Source organism: Dreissena polymorpha, chromosome 2, assembly GCF_020536995.1.
Source record: "Dreissena polymorpha isolate Duluth1 chromosome 2, UMN_Dpol_1.0, whole genome shotgun sequence".
Classification (NCBI taxonomy): Eukaryota; Metazoa; Mollusca; class Bivalvia; order Myida; family Dreissenidae; genus Dreissena; species Dreissena polymorpha.
In genome coordinates, this window is record NC_068356.1 from 10,753,973 (window position 1) to 10,778,281 (window position 24,309).

The 24,309-nt window shown below is 36.3% G+C and overlaps 1 protein-coding gene across 1 annotated transcript; it reads right to left on the reverse strand.

Annotated features, from left to right (window-relative positions):
* Positions 1-356: 356 nt before the first annotated feature.
* Positions 357-14,567, reverse strand: LOC127865837 (uncharacterized). Its single transcript, XM_052405871.1, has 9 exons — positions 14,372-14,567; positions 8,285-8,626; positions 7,120-7,260; positions 5,130-5,231; positions 4,483-4,593; positions 3,973-4,329; positions 3,310-3,337; positions 2,651-2,757; positions 357-1,322 (listed from the first exon to the last, which is right to left on the reverse strand). The coding sequence occupies exons 1-8, from the start codon at positions 14,430-14,432 to the stop codon at positions 2,676-2,678; spliced, it is 1,224 nt and encodes a 407-aa protein (XP_052261831.1). The 5' UTR covers positions 14,433-14,567; the 3' UTR covers positions 357-1,322; positions 2,651-2,675.
* Positions 14,568-24,309: the final 9,742 nt, after the last annotated feature.

Genomic DNA, 24,309 nt, shown 5'->3' on the forward strand with positions numbered 1-24,309 from the left:
CATTATGAAGCCGTTTATTCCCACTACCCAAAGGTCCATCTTAGTGAAACTAAAAATGTTTACGAGAGAAATAAAACTTATTGAAAAAAAAACACTGATAACACAAAAATCGCACACTTAGATGAGATCAATACATTTTCTTTGGGTTTTACATGTGCGTACCAGGGCCTTTGGCTTTCTTGTAAACGACAGGTTTATTAGCAAGTAAATGAGAACAATAGGCGAACAGTGATTTTCGTTTTATTAGCAACGTGTATATTTACAACTTAAATGTTTTCTTCACATAGGATGTGTACATTAGAGTCTCAAATTCCATAACCTTACATCAAGGCCTGTTTTTATAAACTCCGGCAATTATTTCCTAAATGAGAAAACGGACAGTGTCGAAAAAGGACATAATAACGAATACACAATCTTCGACAACATTGCGATCGTCGCGCATGAAGTTGTATTTATAGTTGGGTTGACATACGATTGCAAATAAAATATAAACACACACATAACTAGTTTACTTTAAACATAATTTACTTTATCACATGCCATACCTTGTTTCCCATGTTATATAACTATTACATTTTTTTATTACACATGTGTAATACATGTACAACATTTGTTAGCGTTTTCATTGGCTTAGTTTTCGTTTATTGACCAATCGCATTTTGTTATTTTGCTGAAATGACGTTGCAACGTCAAATTACATCACGAAATGTAAACAACATTCAGGATTTATCATTATGTTTGCGTAAATATTCATTTAGTTTGCTCATTTAAAAACATATGATAAAAAAGATCTGACACTCGCTGTCATATCATACCATATTTTATTAAACTCGTCCAGGAAATTCGTTAGTAAGCTCGCCAAAGGCTCGCTTACTAACAAAATTCCTGAACTCGTTTAATAAAATATGGTATGATATGACAACTCGTGCCAGATCCTATATTTATGGCATTAAGAAATACCTTAACAACCTACGTAAAACGACTTTAATTGTTTATTGAATCAAAAGTACACAAATACATCGCTGTGGTTCTTCAAATTATGATTCATTAACACTGAATAAGTTTAAAGTGAAAGAATTAACAAATTGTTTGACAATATAGCTTATGCTTTGAAAATTCCGATCGCAGGGATATAAACAAAAGTGGAATAGTACAGAATTAAGAACTCTGATTTAAAAACAAAACACAAATCACAGTTAAAGACTTAACATGTTATGATGCGGTACATCAGGGAAAGACGGAAACAAGTTTTCTAAACATCTCAGTTCACAAATGACTTTTGAAATATCGAATGCGTCTCGTCCGTCTTTAAATTCACGTACCTGCAAAATAAGACAACTTTATTTCGATATAAGTAAAAGAAGTAGTAGTAGTAGTAGAAGTTGTTGTTGTAGTTGTTGTTGTAGTAGTAGTAGAAGTAGTAGTAGTAGTAGTAGTAGTAGTAGTAGTAGTAGTAGTAGTAGTAGTAGAAGTAGTAGTAGTAGTAGTAGTAGTAGTAGTAGTAGTAGTAGTAGTAGTAGTAGTAGTAATAGTAGTAGTAGTAGTAATAGTAGTAGTAGTAGAAGTAGTAGTAGTAGTAGTAGTAGTATTTGTTTTAGTAATAGTAGTAGAAGTAATAGTAGTAGCTGTAGTAGTAGTAGTAGTAGTAGTAGTTGTAGTGGTAGTAGTAGTAGTAGTAGTAGTAGTAGTAATAGTAGTAGTAGTAATAATAGTAGTAGTAGTAGTAGTAGTAGCAGTAGTTGTACTAGTAGTAGTAGTAGTTGTAGTAGTAGTAGTAGTAGTAGTAGTAGTAGTAGAAGTAGTAGTAGTAGTAGTAGTAGTAGTAGTAGCAGCAGTAGTAGTAGTAGCAGTAGTAGTAGTAGTAGTAGTAGAAGTAGTAGTAGTAGCAGTAGTAGTAGTAGTAGTAGTAGTAGTAGTAGTAGTAGTAGTAGTAGTAGTAGTTGTAGTAGTAGATGTAGTAGTAGTAGTAGTAGTAGTAGTAGTAGTAGTAGTAGTAGTAGTAGTAGTAGTAGTAGTAGTAGTAGTAGCAGCAGTAGTAGTAGTAGCAGTAGTAGTAGTAGTAGTAGTAGAAGTAGTAGTAGTAGCAGTAGTAGTAGTAGTAGTAGTAGTAGTAGTAGTAGTAGTAGTAGTAGTAGTAGTAGTAGTAGTAGTAGTAGTAGAAGTAGTAGTAGAAGTAGTGGTAGTAGTAGTAGTAGTAGTAGTAGTAGTAGTAGTAGTAGTAGTAGTAGTAGTAGAAGAAGTAGTAGTAGTAGTAGTAGTAGTAGTAGTAGTAGTAGTAGTAGTAGTAGTAGTAGTAGTAGTAGAGGTAGTAGTAGAGTAGTGGTAGTAGTAGTAGTAGAAGTAGTAGTAGTAGTAGTAGTAGTAGTAGTAGTAGTAGTAGTAGTAGTAGTAGTAGTACCAGCCGCAGCAGCAGTAGTATAGTACTAGTAGTTATACTAGTAGAAGTAGTAGAAGTAGTAGTAGTAGTAGTAGTAGTAGTAGTAGTAGTAGTAGTAGTAGTAGTTGTTGTGTAGTAGTAGTAGTAGTAGTAGTATTAGTAGTAGTAGTAGTAGTAGTAGTAGTAGTAGTAGTAGTTGTGTAGTAGTAGTATGGTTCGTAATATTGTGAAACATATTTTTTCTGTGATAGAACATTAACAATAAATACTTACTACGCGTCAATAAACTCTGCTATCTTCAAACAAGTGTGTTGTACTGAGTTTTATCATCCCTGCTAGATGGGTCTAATTTCTCGTAACGAACACTCTTCACGTCTCTCCTACATTGAAAATGCATGCATTATTTCTGAAGAACGAAACAACAAACATTCCATTATGTATAGTATCTAGGATAAAAAAACATCTTAGCATTTTTGTATTATGTTTCATATTTATTTCGGCAAATTCCAAAATAACCGACAGATCTGTTTAATACCGTATGTGGAATCTAAAGAAAGGAATGCATGGTTTTCCAAAAACTTCTGTCGCGATTTTTACACATACCTTGGTTTCATACAGAAGTCTAATTTCACGTTTTATAAAAGAATGGGAAATATATCATCTTTTTAAAAAACAATGTTCGGGTAATGAGGAATGCTCGCATTCTAGTAATTATATAAATATCTAACTAACGGAACGTGGTATTATCAGTAAATATTAACAGGTTAACTCAGAATTCCAATATATTATACATTTTTCATCTTTCAAACCGACTGTCGATTGCACTGTTCACAATACAACGAAACGTGGGGTCAAATTTCATGAACTTAGTATGTTAAACTTGTTATTAAGGCGTGCACACAAATCCAACAGAGTTTGGACATTATACTTGCCTATAATTGTATGAATCCATGGAAGCAACTGCAAAAATAATATAAAATATGCATCACCCATTATCATTTAGTACAATTAATAATCATCATACCACTACAACAACAGTAATTTTGTATGAAAGTACAAGATGTGGTATAAGCGGTAGTAGCAGAAGTAAAAGTAGTAGAAATATCGGTAGTATCAGTAGAATTAGAATTGGTAGTTGTAGTAGTTGTAGCAGTAGTATTAGTGGTAGTAGTAGTAGCCGCAGTAGTAGTAGTAGTAATAGTAGTAGTAGTAGTAGTAGTAGTAGTAGTAGGAGTAGTAGTAGTAGTAGTAGTAGTAGTAGTAGTTGTAGTAGAAGAAGAAGAAGAAGAAGAAGTAGCAGTTGTAGTAGTAGTAGTAGTAGTAGTAGTTGTTGTAGTAGTAGTAGTAGTAGTAGTAGTAGTAGTAGTAGAAGTAGTAGTAGTAGTAGTAGTAGTAGTAGTAGTAGTAGTAGTAGTAGTAGTAGTAGTAGTAGTAGTAGTAGTAGTAGTAGTAGTAGTAGTAGTAGTAGTAGTAGTAGTAGTAGTAGTAGTAGTAGTAGTAGTAGTAGTAGTAGTAGTAGTAGTAGTAGAACTGGTTGAAATAGTTATACTTGAAAGAGTACTTATCGATAATAATCTTCAACCGATTTTACTCACTATCATCCATATTAATTTCGGCCAATGCGACAAATGACATTGGTAGATGCTTTGCTCTTAGAGGGTCCATAGTCTCAGGCATTTGTATATCAGTCTCCGCTCCAAGTGTAACCTGTTTTATTGCTGAACTAAGTTGAGAACTTGCATCGATATCAACGACAGTATTTTCATGTTGGGCGCTGAGTGTGTTCATTGTTTGCAAAATTGTGGACACACCAGCAAGTTGTGCATGTATTTCAGATATTTCATGGTAACTTGCGTCCGTGTTCTCGTCCTGATGTATATCCGAACTAATGGGCATAGTCTCGGTATTGTAACGGGAAGAAATAGTATCGTTCCAAACATATTGATTTCTTTCTGAAATTATTACATCAAATTTATTGAAAAATGAAAATGAATTCTAAATGGCACTTACTATAGCAAATAGATGATGATGTCGTTACTTAAGCAAAACTGTCTCAAGTGAACAATCCGCATTTGAATTAAATCCGTAAATCTTCATGTTCGTACCTCTGGACTGTGTTTTGAATTTCCAATATACACAAAACGATACATTCGCTGCAATAAACACCGTCACACCCGCAGCTGCCATGATTATTATAAAGTCTCTGTTCAAAAGTGCTGTAAAACATTAAAAATATAGCTATAATACACTGGGAAAAGATAATTTGCAAATAGAAAACAGTTATTTTTCCATATCTCTGCAATCTGTCCCCCATTATTTCGTTTCGCCATATATCTATTAATGCATACATTTAAATGATATACTATACAAATTGCATGTATATTGACCCAAATGTTCTTTTAACTGATAATTATCGTCCAGTGATAAAGATAATTGTATAATGGCATATATAAACAAATGTCAAGATTGTATAGTCAGTTGTTTGCGAAAAGGAGTGCTACAATTAGAAGTCGACTTTAAATCTGCGATACAATGTTTTTACGGGCAATAACATGCAAATGGTCAGCGTGTATTAAATGACATGAAATCTATTATTTCTTAGTCATTGGAGCCAACTGAAAAATCGCCTATTTCATGCGAAATACTTGCATATACTTGCATGTACACATATGTATGCTTCTCACTTTTAAGTACATGTTGCGCGTATAGAATGCATTATGGACCGAACATTACACGTAGTGTGATCACCTACAATTAACATGTACACCGTCCGATTCTCTGCTTTCACTTGAAATAGTTGTGTCGACCTTCAGTGTTGTGGAACTTGACATTTCTGGTGCAGAGACGTTGATTTCTGTCAACAACGTTATTGGTAATTTATAGAAGCAAAAACAGTTCATTATCATTATATGTTATTTGCAAAACAAACCGGCTTAAACTATCAAGACAAAAATAGAGTTATTGAATAATTAGCATGTTCAAGTGCCTACAATGCACATTTGTAACGTCTCAAGAGAAATTGTATTTATCAATATAAATACAATATTACAAAATGACCGTATTAGATATTTCAAACGAATGTGTTATTTCCATATTCGATAATGAGTTGCGAAAATTGTGTATTGCGTATGCTAGGTTCATAATGTCTTCATCGGTTTGAACAGATTGGCCAAATGTTGCTTAAGATGTATATTGTTTAACATTTCTGACCTCGATACGAAGAGTTGTGTGAACGTTACGATCCAAATGCTTAAAAATGTTGCACGCTGTAACTGACTTTTCGTCAATTAATTTGAGTTTGCAACTCGAAAACGTGTATATTGCGAGTTTTTTTCTTATTTTGGAGATATCATTAATCAAACATTTTAATTACATTTGTAATAAACATTTCTATATTTGCTGTTTATGCTATTCTCAAGTTAAATCTTACTACTTTAGACTACACCAATTGTGACCAAGGGTCTTGTTCTAGAAAAAAACTTTTATCTAGATTACTAGAATAAGACGTTACATGCCGTGTGGATAATAACCATTGTGTTGAAATCAATTTGGTTTGTCAGTCTGTTTAAATCTGTATAAATCTGTATGTGACGTATTGGGCTTGGTAAAGTTTGACCGAGGGGTTCGATTTTAACAATTGGTTGAGCATCACCAAATGACGCCAAAATCATACCTATTTACCATGGTGTTTTTTTTGGTGCTCACTATTTGTTATCGGGCAAAATAGTTCTATGGCAATAACATAATAGTGTTGACCCCAGAGGCCTTATTTGTGGAGGACCAATAAGTTTTTAGTAAAGAATATTTTTGTATTAAGTTTGTTTCAACCCCCGGATATTGTCGATATTTACCACACGGGCATGCTTTGAACAATGTTATTAAAGCAACTATATACCGTCATATGCGAACGATTTCTTCTCTGAACCTTTTAATTTTAGATGAGATTTTTTTAACTTCCTCTTTTAAAATTAATTTGAGCGCAAATTACCGACTATGTGGATATTTTTAGCAAACCGGATCAATTTAAACAACTTTGAAAGAATTGTGTTAAAAGCTACCAAGCGAATTATGTATGTCTTTTGTGCATTAACCTCGCACGACACACGAAATAGGATGGCCGCTTCCGCAACAAAAAATATTCAGATTGTTTGAGGCAAGTATTTTTCGAAAATGTTGTTACTGAACAGAAATTAAGACTTTTTGCCGAGTGATTAAAAACATCAATTAAAGTATCGCAAACGAGCGTAAAAACCAAAATGATATGGGCAGAACCGATTGTGCTTTGAATATAAAACCAATGTGCTTTGGGAATCGGTTACACAAAGATTTCAGATGACAAGTCACATACGGGACGGTTCGTACAAACTTTCAAAATAAAGAAATGTCAAATGCGGTGCGCTTCACCTAAGAGCAAAAGTATAATCTCAATTTATAGAATGCACATCTTAACTCGACAGTCATGCACTCGACATGTATATCGTGGCCCTTTGAAGCTCTAGTTAGTTGGTGTCAGAGTAAAAGCATTCAAACAAGTAATGTAGATTTATCCTAAAAACTTTTTAAGGCGTTTTGATCATGATGCAGAATACAAGTGCCGCATGTTTATGGCAAGTCTTATGTAGCATACATTATAGTTCACGACCAAATCCAAGGTATTCATATTGTCGTAATTCATCATCTTTAAAAACTAGAATGAAAGTGGTTATGCATGTATGAAAGTGATTATGCATGTATAATCTTACCTCCAAGTTGTGTAGTGTGCGCTTCCACTGGTAAGATGACTGCTGCTGAGTCAGTGTAAACACGTGTTAACATTGAAGATAAACTTACTGCTTCGTGTGTCACCTTGCCTAGACTGGTTGTCGTTGTACAACCCATGATTTCTTCAAACAATATACAGTATATTTTTAAACAAACAACCTGATTGATCCGATAAGCAAGTTAACAGCGCGATTTATTGACTCACTAAGTACTGTTATTGTTAATAATATAATTGAACGATAATATAGTGTTACATCGGATAATAAAATACAGTTATATTAATTGATTTAAAGAAAAAGTACAGTATGTTGAGCCTGTGCACATTCATAGCAAAAAGCATTTCATTATTTTGCAACGTCAAAAAATTGAACATTAGTTTACTTTGTCGTTCGTAATTTGCAACGTCAAAAATTGAACATTAGTATACTTTGGCGTTCGTAACAATAGCCAACTGGATGAAGTATTATCGACTGAAATGTACATGTAATTATGTTAAAAAATGTATGTGTAAATTTGTGTACAATTTATGTTCATATCGACTAAAACGTAGATCACGCATAAAAATACCAAATCTGCGAATAAAGTCATTGATTACAATTTAAAGATTAAACCCGATACTAATAAGGTTTCAAAAATTCTAAAAGTTCTTAAGCTTTGAAGCTTTGAAATTATATTCAGAAATCAAAACTAAAGGTACAGATGATATAGAAGATACAGTGATTTATGTAATGAAAGAATACAAGTAATTTATTAAAAAAAAACTCGTTCCACTCCAAACAAGTTCGTGAAGACAACAATATGTTTGCTAAAAGTAAATAGCCAAAACTATTCCATCTTTTTATCAACATTCGCCAGTGTGTTATATCTTCTTGATGATACAATTAACCCCTTGTAGTATTAATTATATCCTTTTCATTTTGACATACAATTTTTATTACCAAGATGGCGTATAAATTATGAAGAATGGCTACGATGCTTCTGCTCAGAATGAGATATGTATTTTTAGTTGATGCATATAAAATCTGAAAATGCAAAGACAAGCACTAATAAAAGAAGCAATCTTATTATAATCATCTGTTCGTTTTTCATACACAACTGTGTATACAATGCTGAATAAACAAAGTTCAATATGGCAATTAAGTTTACCTTCAATCGGTAATATGTCGGGCACGCTTACAAGTGAAGATCCATTTACATGTCTAGCACATTGCCATCTGTCACCTGGTTTAGCAATCATATAATCGAATATATTGCACGTGACATGATTGGCGTCGATGCAAATACAATGCGTTGATTGTGTAGTTTTTAGGGTAGTGACTTGGCATTCTTGTTCATTATCAACTATCTTTCCCATGTTTTCCATGTCTTCAGAACCAGTGCGACTTCTATAAAATGTCCACATTCCGTAAAGTCCACTACTCGCATTACAAGTAACTTCCAAGTTTGATCTACACAGTGGTCGAACGTTTATTAGTGGATCATTTGACTCTGAAATGTAATTTAAAGATGTTTCAAATTTTATTTCAAATACATGGAAACCCCGGACTGATAATAATATATCGTCACAAATCATCAAAGGCGTGTTAATAATTACTTTTCAAACAGGAAAAGAGATTAAATATAAAGAAAACTGAAATATGATTTAAATTGAGGTCACAGCATTGGATTAAGCATAGAAAATCAGTTTTTGGTTTGAACCTGTGTAAAGGATTGCTGCTCAACGTTTAGGCACATAGATATTTAAAAAAAAGATACAAACAGTTTAATATCTAGAATCGTATTTAAATATATCAGATAATGGTCGTGCATGTAAAGCCTTGATCACAATCCACTGCCTCAGACGTAAAGCTTTAACCAGACGCGCGATTTAAGATGGCCTGAAAACGCGCTAATAAACATTGTTAAAAGTACGCACACCCAGTCACCTAAAGGTTGACGAACGTTTTCAATTTTCAAAACGACTCAAGTAGGTGTGAATATGATACTTAAAAATGTGTTATAGTTTTAATGCTAAAAGTGCCGCAACGTAGAAACAAATTGTAATTGGGAAACAAACTTATTTGAAAAAGTATGTTTCAAAAATCGCTTCACCGATTGGTGTATGAAAAACAAAGTGAGAGCTCGTGTAAAGACATATTTAAAGTTTTTATTTTAAACGTTAGGCGTTACCGTTACCGCAAAGCCGTCTTACGTTCTCCGCAAAGACTCTTTGAGAAATACATTGTCTTTTTGATTGCACTTTTCAAGGTTAATGCACGGTGTGCACACGGTGACCTTGCGCGGTTTATTTGACGCGGCCGACACATCAACTTAATTTGCGCCGTTTGCGGCGACCTTGAGATGGAAGAAAAGAGAAACGATCGACGTAGGTCCGTCACACGTATGTGAACTACACCGTGATGAAAGCTCTGCGTTAGGTCGATGCAACCTTGTTTCGACCAAGGCTTCAGCCTATGCCACAAACGGTTTGCGTCGATATTTATTCAAAAACAAGCACCAGACGCACGGCGACGGAACACCGTGCGTCGAACTTCTGTCACATAACGCCGTACGCACGTTGCTCCACTCGCAATTGCTCTTCAGGAAACGCAAACTGTCTTTGTGGACGACGTAAGGCGCATATGCAGGCTACGTAAGACTACATTGCGACGTTCAGGCGGATGTTAATAAAGCTCCTCAGTCTATACTGGGGGACATATTGATTTTGCCCTGTCTGTTTGTTGTTTTGTTGGTTTGTTTGCGTCAAACTTTTACATTGGCCATAACTTTTGCAATATTGAAGATGGAAACTTGATATATGGCATGCATGGGTTTCTCATAGAGCTGCACATTTTGAGAGGTAAAAAGTCAAGGTCAAGGTCATCCTTTAAGGTCAAAATCAAATATATAGGGGGGGGGGGGACATAGTGTTTCACAAACACATCTTGTTAAAAAATACTTTTATAATCATATTGAAAAAAGACGGATAATTATCGAACAGTAAACGTTAAATAAAGATGTTTTTCATTTACAGACACGGACGACCATTTGAACCCGTACTCAATTTTTGTATAACATAGCGATGTCTTGCATCCGGCGTGGGTGCTTGACTTTGAATGCTGGTTCCCGGAAAACACCATTTGAAGTTTTTACACGATGTTTGTCAGGTTTGCGAGTTAATTAGGTTCCACATCCCATTGTTCAAAGAGAAGAATGGTGTCAGTTTGCAGCTAACTTCCGCAAAGGACGGAACTTTCATCACACACGTGGTACCATTGAAGAAATCGTATGACAATTAAGAAAAAACAATCGGGAATAATGTATCAAGGTTAGAAAGTTGCCTGCAGTATTCTGCTGGGCTTAGTCGCTGCGGACTATAAGTGTGTTAGTCATATGCGGATGCTGGAGGAACAAGATCTTCCGACTATAGTACTTTGAACTACGTCCTTCCTGGAGTAACTGAACTTTGCCCTCCACGGCCATGAGCCTCTTCGCAACGACGATATGAAGGTGCCTTGTTCTCGTCAAAAACGGTTAATGAAACTCCGCGCAGACAGGAATTTAAATAAAAAAAATCAATTCTCGATTGTTACGCGCAAGGCGAGTTGAAACAACTGCTTTGTGTATATAATTGTACACTGTTGGCGATTCATTTGATTATTATTCAGCCAACACCAAGTCGATTCCATAAGGTTTTTTGGCGCATTTATTGCTATGCACAACCTGCTGCGTATGTTCAACCTACTGAAGATAAACCGCGACTTAGACATGTCGCTAAACGTCTGTAACGTCTAGCAAATTGTCTGGCGGCATTCAGCCAATCTGCAGGACACATGACATGGCAGGCGTTAGAGTTACACGTGAGTGAAAGCTCATAAGGCAGTACCTCACGACTTTTTACACAAAAAAAACATCGGAAGCGTTCCTTGGGCAGTTACGATGATTTGAAGACAAGTTGTGAGATTATGACGTGCACAAACGAAAACACAAGTGAATCTCACATTTAAGTTAGTCTAACGTGACTTAATAAAAATCAAAGTATGCATCGGTGAATATCTTCGTTTACTTTGAACATATTTTGCACTTGACTCATTATATTATAAATATAATAATAACCATTTTGAAATATGTTATTTGTAAATAGCTATAACTGAAACTAGCATGAGGCTCGAAACCAATTTATTGAATGAGCACATGAATTGTAATTCTGTGTTAGTGGTATAAAATCATGTAATGACATGCAACTTAAACACGTACAGATAGCACATATTCTGACCAATAAACAACAACATAAAGCATTTATCTACTGGACGACATTAATCGACACATATTATATTTAAAACGTCGAAAACGTTAAGAAGTACGTACTGGACAATGTTTCACCAGACGCATGCGTTTGTCTTTGTTCTCAAAATCTTGCGTCTAACGAAGTGGATTGTGACCGATGCGTTAAGAAAGAACACGTTGTTAACGATGTAAAATGCTTGGCTGTAAATGCTGATTACTTTTAAAGACAGTATTTGAGTATTTGTCTAAATAATTTTAAAAGATTCTAAATCAAATCCACCTGAATCAAATACTTAGTTTAAACTTGTTAGTCAGTTTATTTTATCTACCGGTAAAACTATCAAAACGTTTTTATCGTGTTTTTATGATAATGCATAACGATTATTTGTTTTTATAGTGTCCATGAGTGGTACTAATCCGGACTGCTATTACAACACATATGGGCTTATGTTTTAAAAATGTAAGCATACACATAAATTCGGGCATACTTACTTAATTTATTATCCAGAAAGAATGTATAAGAACAATCGATGTTTAACAAAAAGTTCATTATTAACTATAAATATTCAGAATGTATGAATAATAGACAAGTTTTATCCATTTAGCGATCACGATATTGCACAAAACTTCTATCAACACGTTAAGCATACCATTGTCAATTTTAACAAGAAATTCTAAAGAGCACTGCAGATTCGAAGAAGAAATAGTCGTGTCTTGAAATAGTGAACCAATAATAATTTCAATTTGTATGTTTTGTCACTGTAACAGCTATACATTTTGAATGACGAACGGCTTAAAGCCTCACACCTTAAAATTAACTACATGGCATAGTAAATTTAAGTATAAACAATAAACATATATTTATATATGCGAATTAGAATATATCTGGTGTTTACAAGGTAGAAATCCGTCTTTTTTGCGCTTTAAAACTTAAACATAATCGCGTTTGTCGAAATGGACGTATACGTCTAGAAATCCTCCTTTCGGTTTTAAAAGCGGTACCGTTTGAAAAATAATATATTACTTGCTAACTAGGCTATAGATTTAATTTTATCTATGCCAATTAGAATATATCTGGTGGTTACAAGGTTTAAATCGGTCTATTTTGCGCTTTAAAACTTTGTTAAAACTCGCGTTTGTCGAAATATGCGTATGCGTAAAGAAATCCTACTTTCGGTTTTAAAATAAAAAATAATAATGAATTACTTGCTAACTAGGCTATAGATTTAATGACAATTGTGCAAACTTTTAAATTGCATCTTTATGTATTGATAAACATGTATTTCATTTCAATGTGTGTGACTTTAAGTTTCAACCTTATCTTTTCTAAATCTTATTTCGCTAGAAAGGACCATAGCTTCGGTTATGCAAAATACGAATTAGGAAAATACCCAGTTGCGCAAGTTTACTTGCTGGTGAATATGATTCCAGCTAACTGAGAAACGATCAAATAAATGTCATGTTTTGTTTAAAAAGCGCCATAAATAATCCAATGTCAGACAAAACTGCCACAACTTAACCGCGTGAAGAAAGTAACATGGCAATGACCACGCATGTGAAGTTTCATTAGTGAACTAATGATACTGTTCGAGTTACATGCGTCACAAAAGTCGTAAAGTCATAATAAATAAATAAATAAATAAATAAATAAATATATATATATATATACATATATATATATATATATATATATATATATATATATATATATATATATATATATATATATATATATATATATATATATATATATATATATATACCAAGAGTAGACATATTGCCGAAATATGAACAAACCATATACATTTACATGTACCATGTGATAACTACTCATGTAATGTTCATGTTTAAAGTATTCTTCAAATAATGTGTTTTATTCGATGCAATAAACATTCCATACCGACTTGTTTTGTGTAATCACAAAGTGAGCGTGGTGCTTTATACATGTACGTACATGTACATGCGTACGTGATATTTGTCATATAGGCGAGCGAGTCTTGTTCGAGTGTTTTTTAAATAGCTCTGAATTAATTAAGTTTTATTCGTTACAAATAGGAAGCGCCAAACGTCATAGACAATTGTGACGAATTACGACACAAATACGATTGTTGTGGACACGCGATTTATTATTCAAGACATAACACATTTCACACAATATACACGCGCACACACGCAAAAAAGCGTAATATTTTCAAGACATTCAAAATCTCAGCAAGTCTTGTCAAAACCTACACACGCGTGAAGTTCACGATTCCTTGAAAAAGTCCGAGATCACTCTCTGCGTCAGTGCACATTTCTGAAGAAGATTACAAGAAAGTGATCGTCGCAACGGCATGCATTAATTTTGTAATTAAATTGTTTATCATATGCCTAATAACACGATCGCGTCAATCACTTTTTGGTGTTACAGCACGTCTATAATAGACATACACAGTTAGTTTTACATTATTTAATCGGACTTCAATAGCGCGGTAACGACTTGACGCCTTTATGGTAATGTTTAATCCGATTATCGATAATTGCGCGAGCGGAATGTGTGACACGGCACGCGCCGTGCTGACTAGGTATTGTAATTTACACGCCTCGGGCGTCTTGAGAATTTGGACCGTCCGGTTTACTCAATGTATTTTACATTAAGAATGACGAAATTCAAGGAGATATCCGTTTCAGGTTTTGAGTGAGTTCGGTTTATTCAACATTTTCCAACAAAGAAATATAAGGGGAACATACGGGACTGGAATCGGGAGATTTCCGGTATTCGGAGAGTCCGGTATTGGCAGTCTACTGTATATATATATATATTTATATATTATGATATGCAAGTATTATATGATATATTATGTGCCGTAAATATATTATATATATCTACATAAACATATATTACCGGTACATCATATATCATATAATACTTGCACACTATTATATGTTTTATTTATTGTTGTATATAAAGGGAAACGTAAAACTTACGGACACATTCTGCTGAAATCAAAACTGCGCACAGCTCTATTATCCAATTGAGGTTCATCATTTAGAAGATTTAATAAAACTTACATATAACCACGCTTTAGTTGCTATTCTGAATTGCATTTCACATATCATGAGAATATTATAATTGGTAAGCGAACTGACAATATGCCTTTAACAATGTAAAAAGGAAGTATATGCGTTTCAGTTTCGTTTCTCCAAGTAAGCATAAGTGCTTGATAATAAAGGCGTTCTTTCTCTTTTAAACAACTTGGGCAGCATATTCCTTAATACAATCACGATTTCTTATTTGCATCAAAATAGAACGGGCCGTTTTTTTTAAGAGTTAATTATCCAAACCGCCAGTTACTTAAAATTAATTCACTAAGTCCTAATATAACCAGCATTTAGTTGATTGCGTTACTGCCCGATTTTATTAGGTTTGTAAACAATGTGTTCAAAATAGCACTTTATTAAATGTCATTTTGATCTCTCTACAAGTTGTGTTCAACAATCTGTATGAAATTCGCTAAGGTTAGCAATTCAGATCGCATTATTTTTGCAAAATATATAAAACGCGGATCAATAAATACTAGTATAAATGTTCAGAAGAAGTAGTACCAGAAACAAATGTATAATTTTATTAGATTGGAAATATTTTCTGCCGTACAGCAGAAAACTTCTATAACTTATGCTTTCCAGTAGTTAATAAGGAATTAACTGTTACTTAAAATTAATATTTCACTGTTTTAAACAGTGAAAATAACAGTGATTTTTTATATTATTCACTGTTTCAGTTTGATACTGGAACTACTACCCCAATAACCCCATGGTGAGCCTCAATTTTCAATTTCATTAAAGGGAGACTACTCTACTTGAACCTGAAACACACATTTACCTCCCTTATAAATGGGTGAATATTTGATTAGGTTCCATTTACTGTCCATATTCAACAATTATCACAATCGTATAAATTAACGGTGATTATTTTCATAATTACAATGTTATATAATATGTAAAAATTATTAGATAAGAGTTCTTAGCAGATCACACGCTTAAAGCAGTTTTATGCTTTGTCGAAGCAACTAACCCCCATGTTTTTCGGTAACGGTGTGTTGTCCGAATTTTTAAAAGGTAATTTTCTTGATTGTTTTATAAATAAATGTCAAACGAAAATAAAATGAACCAACCATATGGAGCTAAATATATTCAAACTTAACGTAATAACAGTTACATTAAGTAACTTTATATGCAGAATAATTTTAAATTGTCAGTTATGGCTCTGTCCGTTATGTTTAGCTCCACTGGCCAAAGGCCAGCGGGGCTTATGTCATGGTCCTATGTCCGTCGTGCGTGCGTCCGTCCGTGCGTGCGTGCGTTAACTTTTCATTTAAACATCTTCTTCTCCTAAACTACTGGTCCAATTCTGATGAAATTTCTCAGGAATGTTCCTGGGGTGAACCTCTTTCAAATTTGTTCAAATTATTCCCCTGGGGTCAAATTTGACCCTGCCCCGGGTGTCACAAAATTGAAAATTTGCTTATATAAGGCCTATTTTGTGAAAACTTTCAAAATTATCTCGTCGTTAACCATTGGGCATAGGGCTATAAAATTTGATATGTAGTGACATTGTATAGTCCTCTACTTAGTTTGTTCAAATTATGCCCCTGGTGTCAAATTTGACCCTGCCCCGGGGGTCACAAAATTGAACATATGCTTATATAGGGTCTATTTTGTGAAAACTCTTTCCGTTCATAACCATTGGGCCTAGGGCTACCAAATTTGATATGTAGTGGCATCTTATAGTCCTCTACCAAGTTTGTTCAAATTATGTCCCTGGGGTCAAGTGTGACCCTGCCCCGAGGGTCACAAAATTAAACATATGCTTATATAAGGCCTTTTTTGTGAAAACTTTAAAATTCTTCTTGTCCATAACCGTATGGCGTAGGGCTACCAAATTTGGTATATAGTGACATGTAATAGTTCTCTTCTTAGTTTGTTCAAATTTTGCCACTGGGGTCAAATTTGAAACTGCCCCGGTGGTTAGTTCTTTTTGAATGCTCTGAACTTTTATGAGTGCATACGTACAGCTCAGATATAGCTGGGAGTTGTATTATTGCAACTAGTAGTGACATCTTATAGTTCTCTACCAAGTTTGTTCAAATTATGCCCCTGGGGTCAAATTTGACCCTGCCCCGGGAGGTCACAAAATTGAACATATGCTTATATAAGGCCTTTTTTGTGAAAACTTTAAAATTCTTCTTGTCTATAACCATCGGGCCTAGGGCTATCAAATTTGGTATGTAGTGACATCTAATAGTCCTCTCCCAAAATCTGTTCAAATTTTATCCCTGGGGTCAAATTTGACCCTGCCCCGCGGGGTCACAAAATTGAACATATGCTTATATAAGGCCTATTTTGTGAAAACTTAAACAAATTTCTTGTCCATAACCATTAGGCCAAGGGCTACACAATTTGGTATGTAGTGACATTGTATAGTCCTCTACTTAGTTTGTTCAAATAATGCCCCAGGGGTCATATTTGACCCTGCCCTGGGGGCCACAAAATCGATTATATGCTTATATAGTGCCAATTTTGTGAACACTTTAAAAATGTTCTCGTCCTTAACCATAGGGCATAGGGCTACCAAATTTGGTATGTAGTGACATCTAATAGTTCTCTACCATGTTTGTTCAAATTATGCCCCTTGGGTCAAATTTGACCCTGCCCGGGGGGTCACAAAACTGAACATACGCTTATATGGGGCCTATTTTGTGAAAACTTTAAAATTCTTCTTGTCCATAACCATTGGGCCTAGGGCTACCAAATTTGGTATTTAGTGACATCTAATAAACCTCTACCAAATTTGTTCAAATAATGCCTCTGGGGTCAACTTTGACCCTGCCCCGGGGGGTCACAAAATTGAATAAACGCTTATAAAGCGCCTATTTTGTGAAATCTTTAAAAATCTTCTTGTCGAAAACCATTCGGACTATGGCTACCAAATTTGGTATGCAGTAACATCCTTTAGTCCTCTACCAAGTTTGTCCAAATTATGCCATTTGGGTCAAATTTGACCCTGACCCGCGGGTCACAAAATTGAACATTATATACCCTTATATCTTGCTTATTTTGTGAAAACTTTAAAAATATTCTTGTCCTTAACTCTAGGACCTAGGGCTACCACATTTTGTATGTAGTGAGATATAGTAGTCCTCTACAAAGTTTGCCTAAATTATGCCCCTGGGGTTAAATTTGACCCAGCCCAGGGGGTCACAAAAGTGTACATGTGCTTAAAAAGGGCCTATATTTAAGTATTTGCACATGCAGAGAATATTTATTTTATGATATACAATAAATAACCAGAATATACGTGGATTGCATTTATTCCTATGTTGAAACTAACCATACATTCAATAAATCATTGTATGTCAAAGTTATCAAAAGCCTGTGATAAGTATTGGCGTAAAGGCCGCAGTATGTGGCGCAAAACCCTGTGAGCACTTGGTGTGTTTAATAATAATTTCCTAGCCGTGATGGTTACTAATTTGGACTTGCACGGAGCGTAACCGCGTATGTATACCTGTGCAAGTGACCCACTATATAACCCTCTGGCAGCCACACTATATAACCCTCTGGCATACACCAACCTTTACCGGTAACCCATATATCTCACCAGTTATACCATTTGCCAGTAACCATGACATCACACGCCGGTAAACACAATTACACGCTGGCTCCTACTGCGGTGCCAGTAACCACCAAACTTTACCAACAGGGTGTAGTGCCGGGAAGATCTAATCTACCTGACCCCTGCAAGTCTGGGTAACCAACCAACCATGCAAGCAAGCAACCAACCAAACCTCGCCCCGTGCAGTTAGCCTTTTGCTATAATGTTTACGTTAAAAGATGGGTTGTGAGCCCACTGCGTCATTGCGGTGTTGTCCCGAAGGAGCCCCAAACAATGGCAGCGGAGAGCTCAAAACCCCTAGAATATACTTGTTTATTAATAAATTAATACTGATAAACCAAAATGAGCGGAACTGAGAAATTCAACAACCTGTACTCACAGAATTTTACGCCACAAATAAATTGAAACAATTTATTCCCCAAAATTCTGATAGCAAACCAGTATTAGCCACTTGGTCGATACAAATTGCAATGTTTACAAATGATTATGCCCTATATATTGTGGGCTATAAAAATTGCACAATGGCATCCCGCAGGGTGTCCAGATAGAACTCATGCCCCACTGGTGACAAGTGCACCCCATCCGGGAGGAAAAAACCCGGGGTGTTTGCATCAATGTCCACAGTGATAATGGTGCTGCGGCTTGCCCACTGCACACACACTCGACCAAACCTGTTTACTCGGCGACGTTTGGACGTAATAATTTTCCTGGGGAGGGAAGAGCGCCAATTTATCCGGTCAATGATGTCCACCCAGATTATTGCTGTGTCTGCGAAAGCTGTCCTTAAATATTTAATTTCTCTCTTTATATTATTCCGTACCTTTGTACATGAGTCGATGCACAGATCATTTCCGCCCAGATGTAATACCAATACCTTTGGCGGCGTGGACAGTAACACATTGGCTTCTATTGACCTCCGTAATGACGACCCTGTCAGGCCGCGTATTTCCCACCATGCGATGATTGTGGGCAGCCGCAGGTTCTCCATCCCCCGTTCTTTGGCTCTTGCTCCTGCCCGCTGAGGAATACTGTCCCCAAGAACCCATATCTCTGTCAATAGCAAATAACATTTTGGGTGTACACAAAACAAAGGTCAATTGTTTATTCATATTAGTATACATTATTTTAAGGTCTCATAGTGTAACTGCATAAAACTATATAAGCATGTATAACCGAATACAAGTCTTCTATGTGTCAATTATATTACTGTAAATCATAATGTTGTAGCCCAATTAAGCAAATATAGGTTAATTACTTTATTACAGTCTTGTCAGCATAATATATACAATCACAACATACAATAAAGCATAAGCATACTACTAAAAGCTGCCACTCGGAAGTATTGAGTTATAAGAGACTAGAGTATTAAATCAACATAAGAATCCTCATTCACTTATGATGAAATAAAAGGGAGACAATCCCTGAATCCAAATTACAGAAACGGTAACGTGAAATACAGAGTTACCTCTCTGCATTTTATACTGGTTTTGACATCTCGTTATGGGCGCGACCGTCTGGGATGGATCACTAGTGACGTCACAGCTGTTAGCTGCTGTGCCCTTAATAAATCTTAAGGGTTATGGTCTAATGTACTTTGTGTATGTGTCTGTCTGAAGTCCATCTCCCAAGTTTCGCGATGACTTCGGGAGGAACTCCTTTCCTTGACAGATCCTTTGCGCGCCCAATTCTAAAGCTATGAGTGTTAAAGAAAGCGTTGCCGAATTCAGTGCGGCCGAGGGTTTTGCTCGTACCGCGTTAACATGCTGTCTGGTAACTGGCATACCCCCTTTATGACTAAATGCTGCAGGACCTACCGGTGACATAGCCAGATAGTCGCGCATTCTCTGGACAGGGCATATTGATTCCTCCGATTTTGGAATTTTGAGTGTGACCGCCGCGTTGTGTTGAAGAGTTTTTGACTTGGCGATGCGGATTATGTATGACTGGTCTAACGACAATTCAACGTCGGACGATTTGGTTATACATTTCTGGTCGTTTAGGTGATACCAACTCGCTTATACGAAATAGCCCAAAATAGGCAAGAGAAAATATCGCAGCAAATAGAGTTGCCTCATACGAGTTATAGCATACGTTTGGCAATTGCTGTATTACTTTGAAGAGGATTTCGGATGTGATCGGGCGTCTTCTGTCCTTGTTTATACCCATTGATCGCGAATAACCTTCTGAAACCTTACTTAGCCTAAATTCTTCGGAAAACGATTTATGAGCTTGTACTTGTTGCCAATAGTTAACTCCTGCCAAGTAAGTTTCGACCGTGCGGGTCGCTAAGCCTTTCTCAAAACAGTATGCTATGAACCATAAGATAACCTGTTCAGGTACTGGTTGCATTTGGGATATATGGTAAAGATTGCAAAATGCGTTAAAAGCATTAACACCGGTTTCGTATGCTGCGCTAGTGTTTTGTTATATCGACTTTCTCATTAAAGAGATTGCTCTGTCTTGAAGATATTCCAGAGGTACATGTACTCTGGTACCCTCTTTGGTTCCTCGTCTGCTTCCGGTGCCAAGTTTCTGAATTTTGCCATCTGAAATCGAGATAGTGCGTCACATATTGTGTTTTTTGTACCTGGAACGTGAGATGCTCGGATTAAAATATTGAATTCCAAACATTTGAGTGTAAGGGGACGCAACAGCGTCATAACTTTGTCCGATTTTGAAGACCATGAGTTAAGTACACCTACAACAGCGGCATTGTCGCAGTTGAACTAAATCTTTTTGTTTTGTAACATATACCCACACATTGCAATTGAAACCAATATCGGGAAAAGCTCTAAGATCGTTATGTCGCTGGTATGTCCGTCTGTATGCCAGTCTACTGGCCACCTAGCTGCGCACCAGTGCGACTCAAAATAAATACCAAACCCGAGCCCCACCCCGCCGCGCTATCAGTGAAAATATTGACATCCTCATTAGACAGCCAAAATTGATCGTGAAACATTGATATCCCGTTGTAATTTGCAAAAAAACTGCAACCACATGCGCATGTCCAGCTTAATATCTCGCCTGATTCTAATTCGAGGAAAAGGCTTGGTTAAACCGCATGTCGCATTAACGAGCCGACGACAGAACGGTCTACCTGCAGGTATAGCCCGACAACAAAAGTTAAGGGAACCTATGAGAGACTGTATATCGCGCAACCTTGCTTTTGTTTTTGCCAGAATTTGGCTAATCTTTTCCGTCAATTCATGTATCTTTGCCATTGGTATGCGGACTTGCATTTTTGCGCTATCTAACTCTAAGCCTAAGAATGTTAGAACCATCGTTGGACCTTCCGTTTTTTCAACTGCCACTGGGTCACTTAGTTCGACCATGACCTTGGAAAAGACGGATATCAAATTACCGCACAGTGAGTGAGACTAATAACCGCCAAAGAAATCAGCATGATAGTGAATTAGCAGTCCCGATTTCACTCGGGAAACGACACAGTGTTCTAAAAAAGAACTAAACGTTCGAAAGAAGCACAACTTTTTGATGCACCGAAAGGGAATGTTTTATCAAAATAGTACGATCCGTTAAATTGGAACCCTAATAACTGAAAATCTCCAGGCTTGATTGGTATGATCTTGAAAGCATTTTTGATGTCCATTTTAAATAAGAAACAATTTTTACCCTGACGTTGTATTAACTCAACAGCTTTATCGAAACGTGTGTACTGGACCGATGTCATAGTTGGGTCTATATAGTCATTGACGGATTCCCCTTCTGGGTAAGACAGGTGATGTATCATGCGGTACTCCCCGGGGTCCTTATTTGGATCTAGACCTATTGGCGATACTATGAATTCGTTGAACGGTTGTGAAGAGAAAGGGCCTGCAACTCGCCCCTCCAACAGTTATTTTGACATTTTTTCAGAAATAACCTCTGGGTGTTCTTAAGCCGATTTTAATTTTTTTGCGCGCGTGTATGTCGCGGCCAGTGATATTGAAGTGAACATCCGTATTTGAAACCATAAAAAAGAAACTCTGCCTCCGCATTATTATACCCTCGTAGAAATGTTTGTAAAGCGTCTAATTTAACCGGCGACGGAGAGATGTCTGTAATGTTTTTGTTGTGACAGTTACTGCGTGTATCGACTAAAATTGCCTCGGTTTTGTCCGAATTGACGCTGCCCGAGCCTGTGTGGATTTGGGTTATTTCTGCCACGAAAGGGAGCATCGAACCTCGGTGTGTTTGCGCGCTGGGCGACTCCCGAGGCTTCCGCAACGCTCTGACAGTTTATTGCTGGATGGTTACCCCGACAACGCGAGCAATTGTGAGGAAAACGGCAGTTTACCAGGCGGCAACTTCCCTGGTTAAAATAATTACACGTGTACTGGTCGCGTGAGGGGCGTAGAAACGTTCCCGATGTGCGTGCGTTTGCGGGTTGCACAAGAATACAGCGCCACCAAAGGTCATTATTTATTTCCGACCAGGGTGAGGGTGAGATACCCAGACGAAGCCTGAACTGCTCGTCATAGGTGCGCCAAGCCGACCCACCCTGGCGGTACGCGGCCTCTCTTATGGTCCAAAAATATTTCAGCAATTCTTGTGTTTTTGATTTGTTATGATCAAAAGATAAATACACAGACATGAAGATAATAAATGCGTCTGACCATTTCTCGATCGAACCAATCGTGTCTTTGCATTCTTTTTGTTGCGCCACCAGGCGGCCGTCCGCTGAAACTGAAAGTGTTGCCCCTGACAGATGACTTTTGAGCTCTACGGACCCTTTAAACAATAATGCGAAATTGACAAAATTCACACTGCCCGATTTGTTGTTTTAACTGATCGGGGATGTGGGCCGCTACGTCATCCGAAATTATATTATTCCTTATGGAAATGAATAATTTGTTTTGTTTCAGCCTTTTTTCAGCAGTGGAGCGATACAGGGCCATCATGGCCCTCTTGTTCAAGTCGACACCGTTACGAAGAAACTTTCATCTACCGCACGGGAATGATACGGGGATACAATTTTTCCGAAAAGTAAACATTCTTTCAACCTTTCACGTTATAATGAAGCAATGAACAGAGCGCGAAAAATGTTAAAATCATCAAAAAGGAAGTAAAATATTAAATGTACTTTTATTCTGTGTCAACACCGTTCTTCCATTTTGTTTGCTAGTTCCACTTTCTGTTCTTTTATGATTTTCAAACATTATGTATTCTTAGATGCCTCAAAATAATGTGTGCCTCATGTGTTTTTGAGATTTTAGCATGCTGTTTATGGATGATCAAAAGCCTGAATGCCATCACCGTTACGTTCCACACCGTTGCGCTGAATGAGAAACGGTGTTGACAATATCGTAACGGTGTGCAAAAATATATACACACATTATAGTGTGAATAAACTTCGTATTCATATCGCCGATTGTCTTTCGAACAACATCGCAAATTTTACATGGAATTTATCAGACAAAATGGAGAATGAATACAATTGGAACCGGTTCTGTCAGAATGTCTGAATGTCATCAACGTTACGTTCCACACCGTTACGCTGAATGAGAAACGGTGTTGACAACATCGTAATGGTGTGGACAAATTTATACATACACTATGGTGTGAATAAAGTTCGTATTCATATTGCCGATTGTCTTTCAAACAACATTGCAAATTTTACATGGAACTTATCTGACAAACATTTCTTGTAAGAAACACGATGCGAATTAACACGAATATGAAAGTATAGGATAATCTTTCCACACCGTTACAATTGTGGCAACACCGTTACGCCGCTAAAAAAGAAGACTTTTATATACATTTAGATTCAACAAAAACTGCAAACGTGTTCTAACAGCATAAAGTCTTCAAAAAGGTGTCCAATGAAAGAAGAATTTAGTATATTAACATGTACCCAAACATTTTAAAGTAATTCTTTAAGTTGTAGAACGTAATTAAAATGTGAATTTACACCGTTACGCACTTTATGTTCTGATAAAGACACTTACGATTTGGGATTTATGTAATAGCCACTCACGATCACTTTATGCAATGAAACAACGCAAAATATTTAATATAAATCAAATTTAAATTAAAAATCATTATCAAACAAGTATTTATGGCCGTAACGGTGCTATCTTCACAGCTTTAAACGCGGGTCAAATAAGCCTTCATAATCGCGATCTGGGTCACATTAGGTTTTGCCTAGCTGAGGTTGACGTCCGTCTGACATGTACGTAACTGATAAAAGGTCTGTCGAGGCTGCTTCAATAATTGTGTTTTTGAATATATTTTTTATTAAGAATGGAACCTA

What these genes read in the sequence shown, in the direction of transcription:
- LOC127865837 (XM_052405871.1), bottom strand. Translation starts at nt 14,432, where the DNA reads ATGATGAACCTCAATTGGATAATAGAGCTGTGCGCAGTTTTGATTTCA. An exon ending in ATTCAAAACACAGTCCAGAG is followed by an intron (nt 4,330 to 4,482) that starts GTACGAACATGA and finishes TAATAATTTCAG; the next exon opens with AAAGAAATCAATATGTTTGG. An exon ending in ATGGATTCATACAATTATAG is followed by an intron (nt 2,758 to 3,309) that starts GCAAGTATAATG and finishes TTTTCAATGTAG; the next exon opens with GAGAGACGTGAAGAGTGTTC.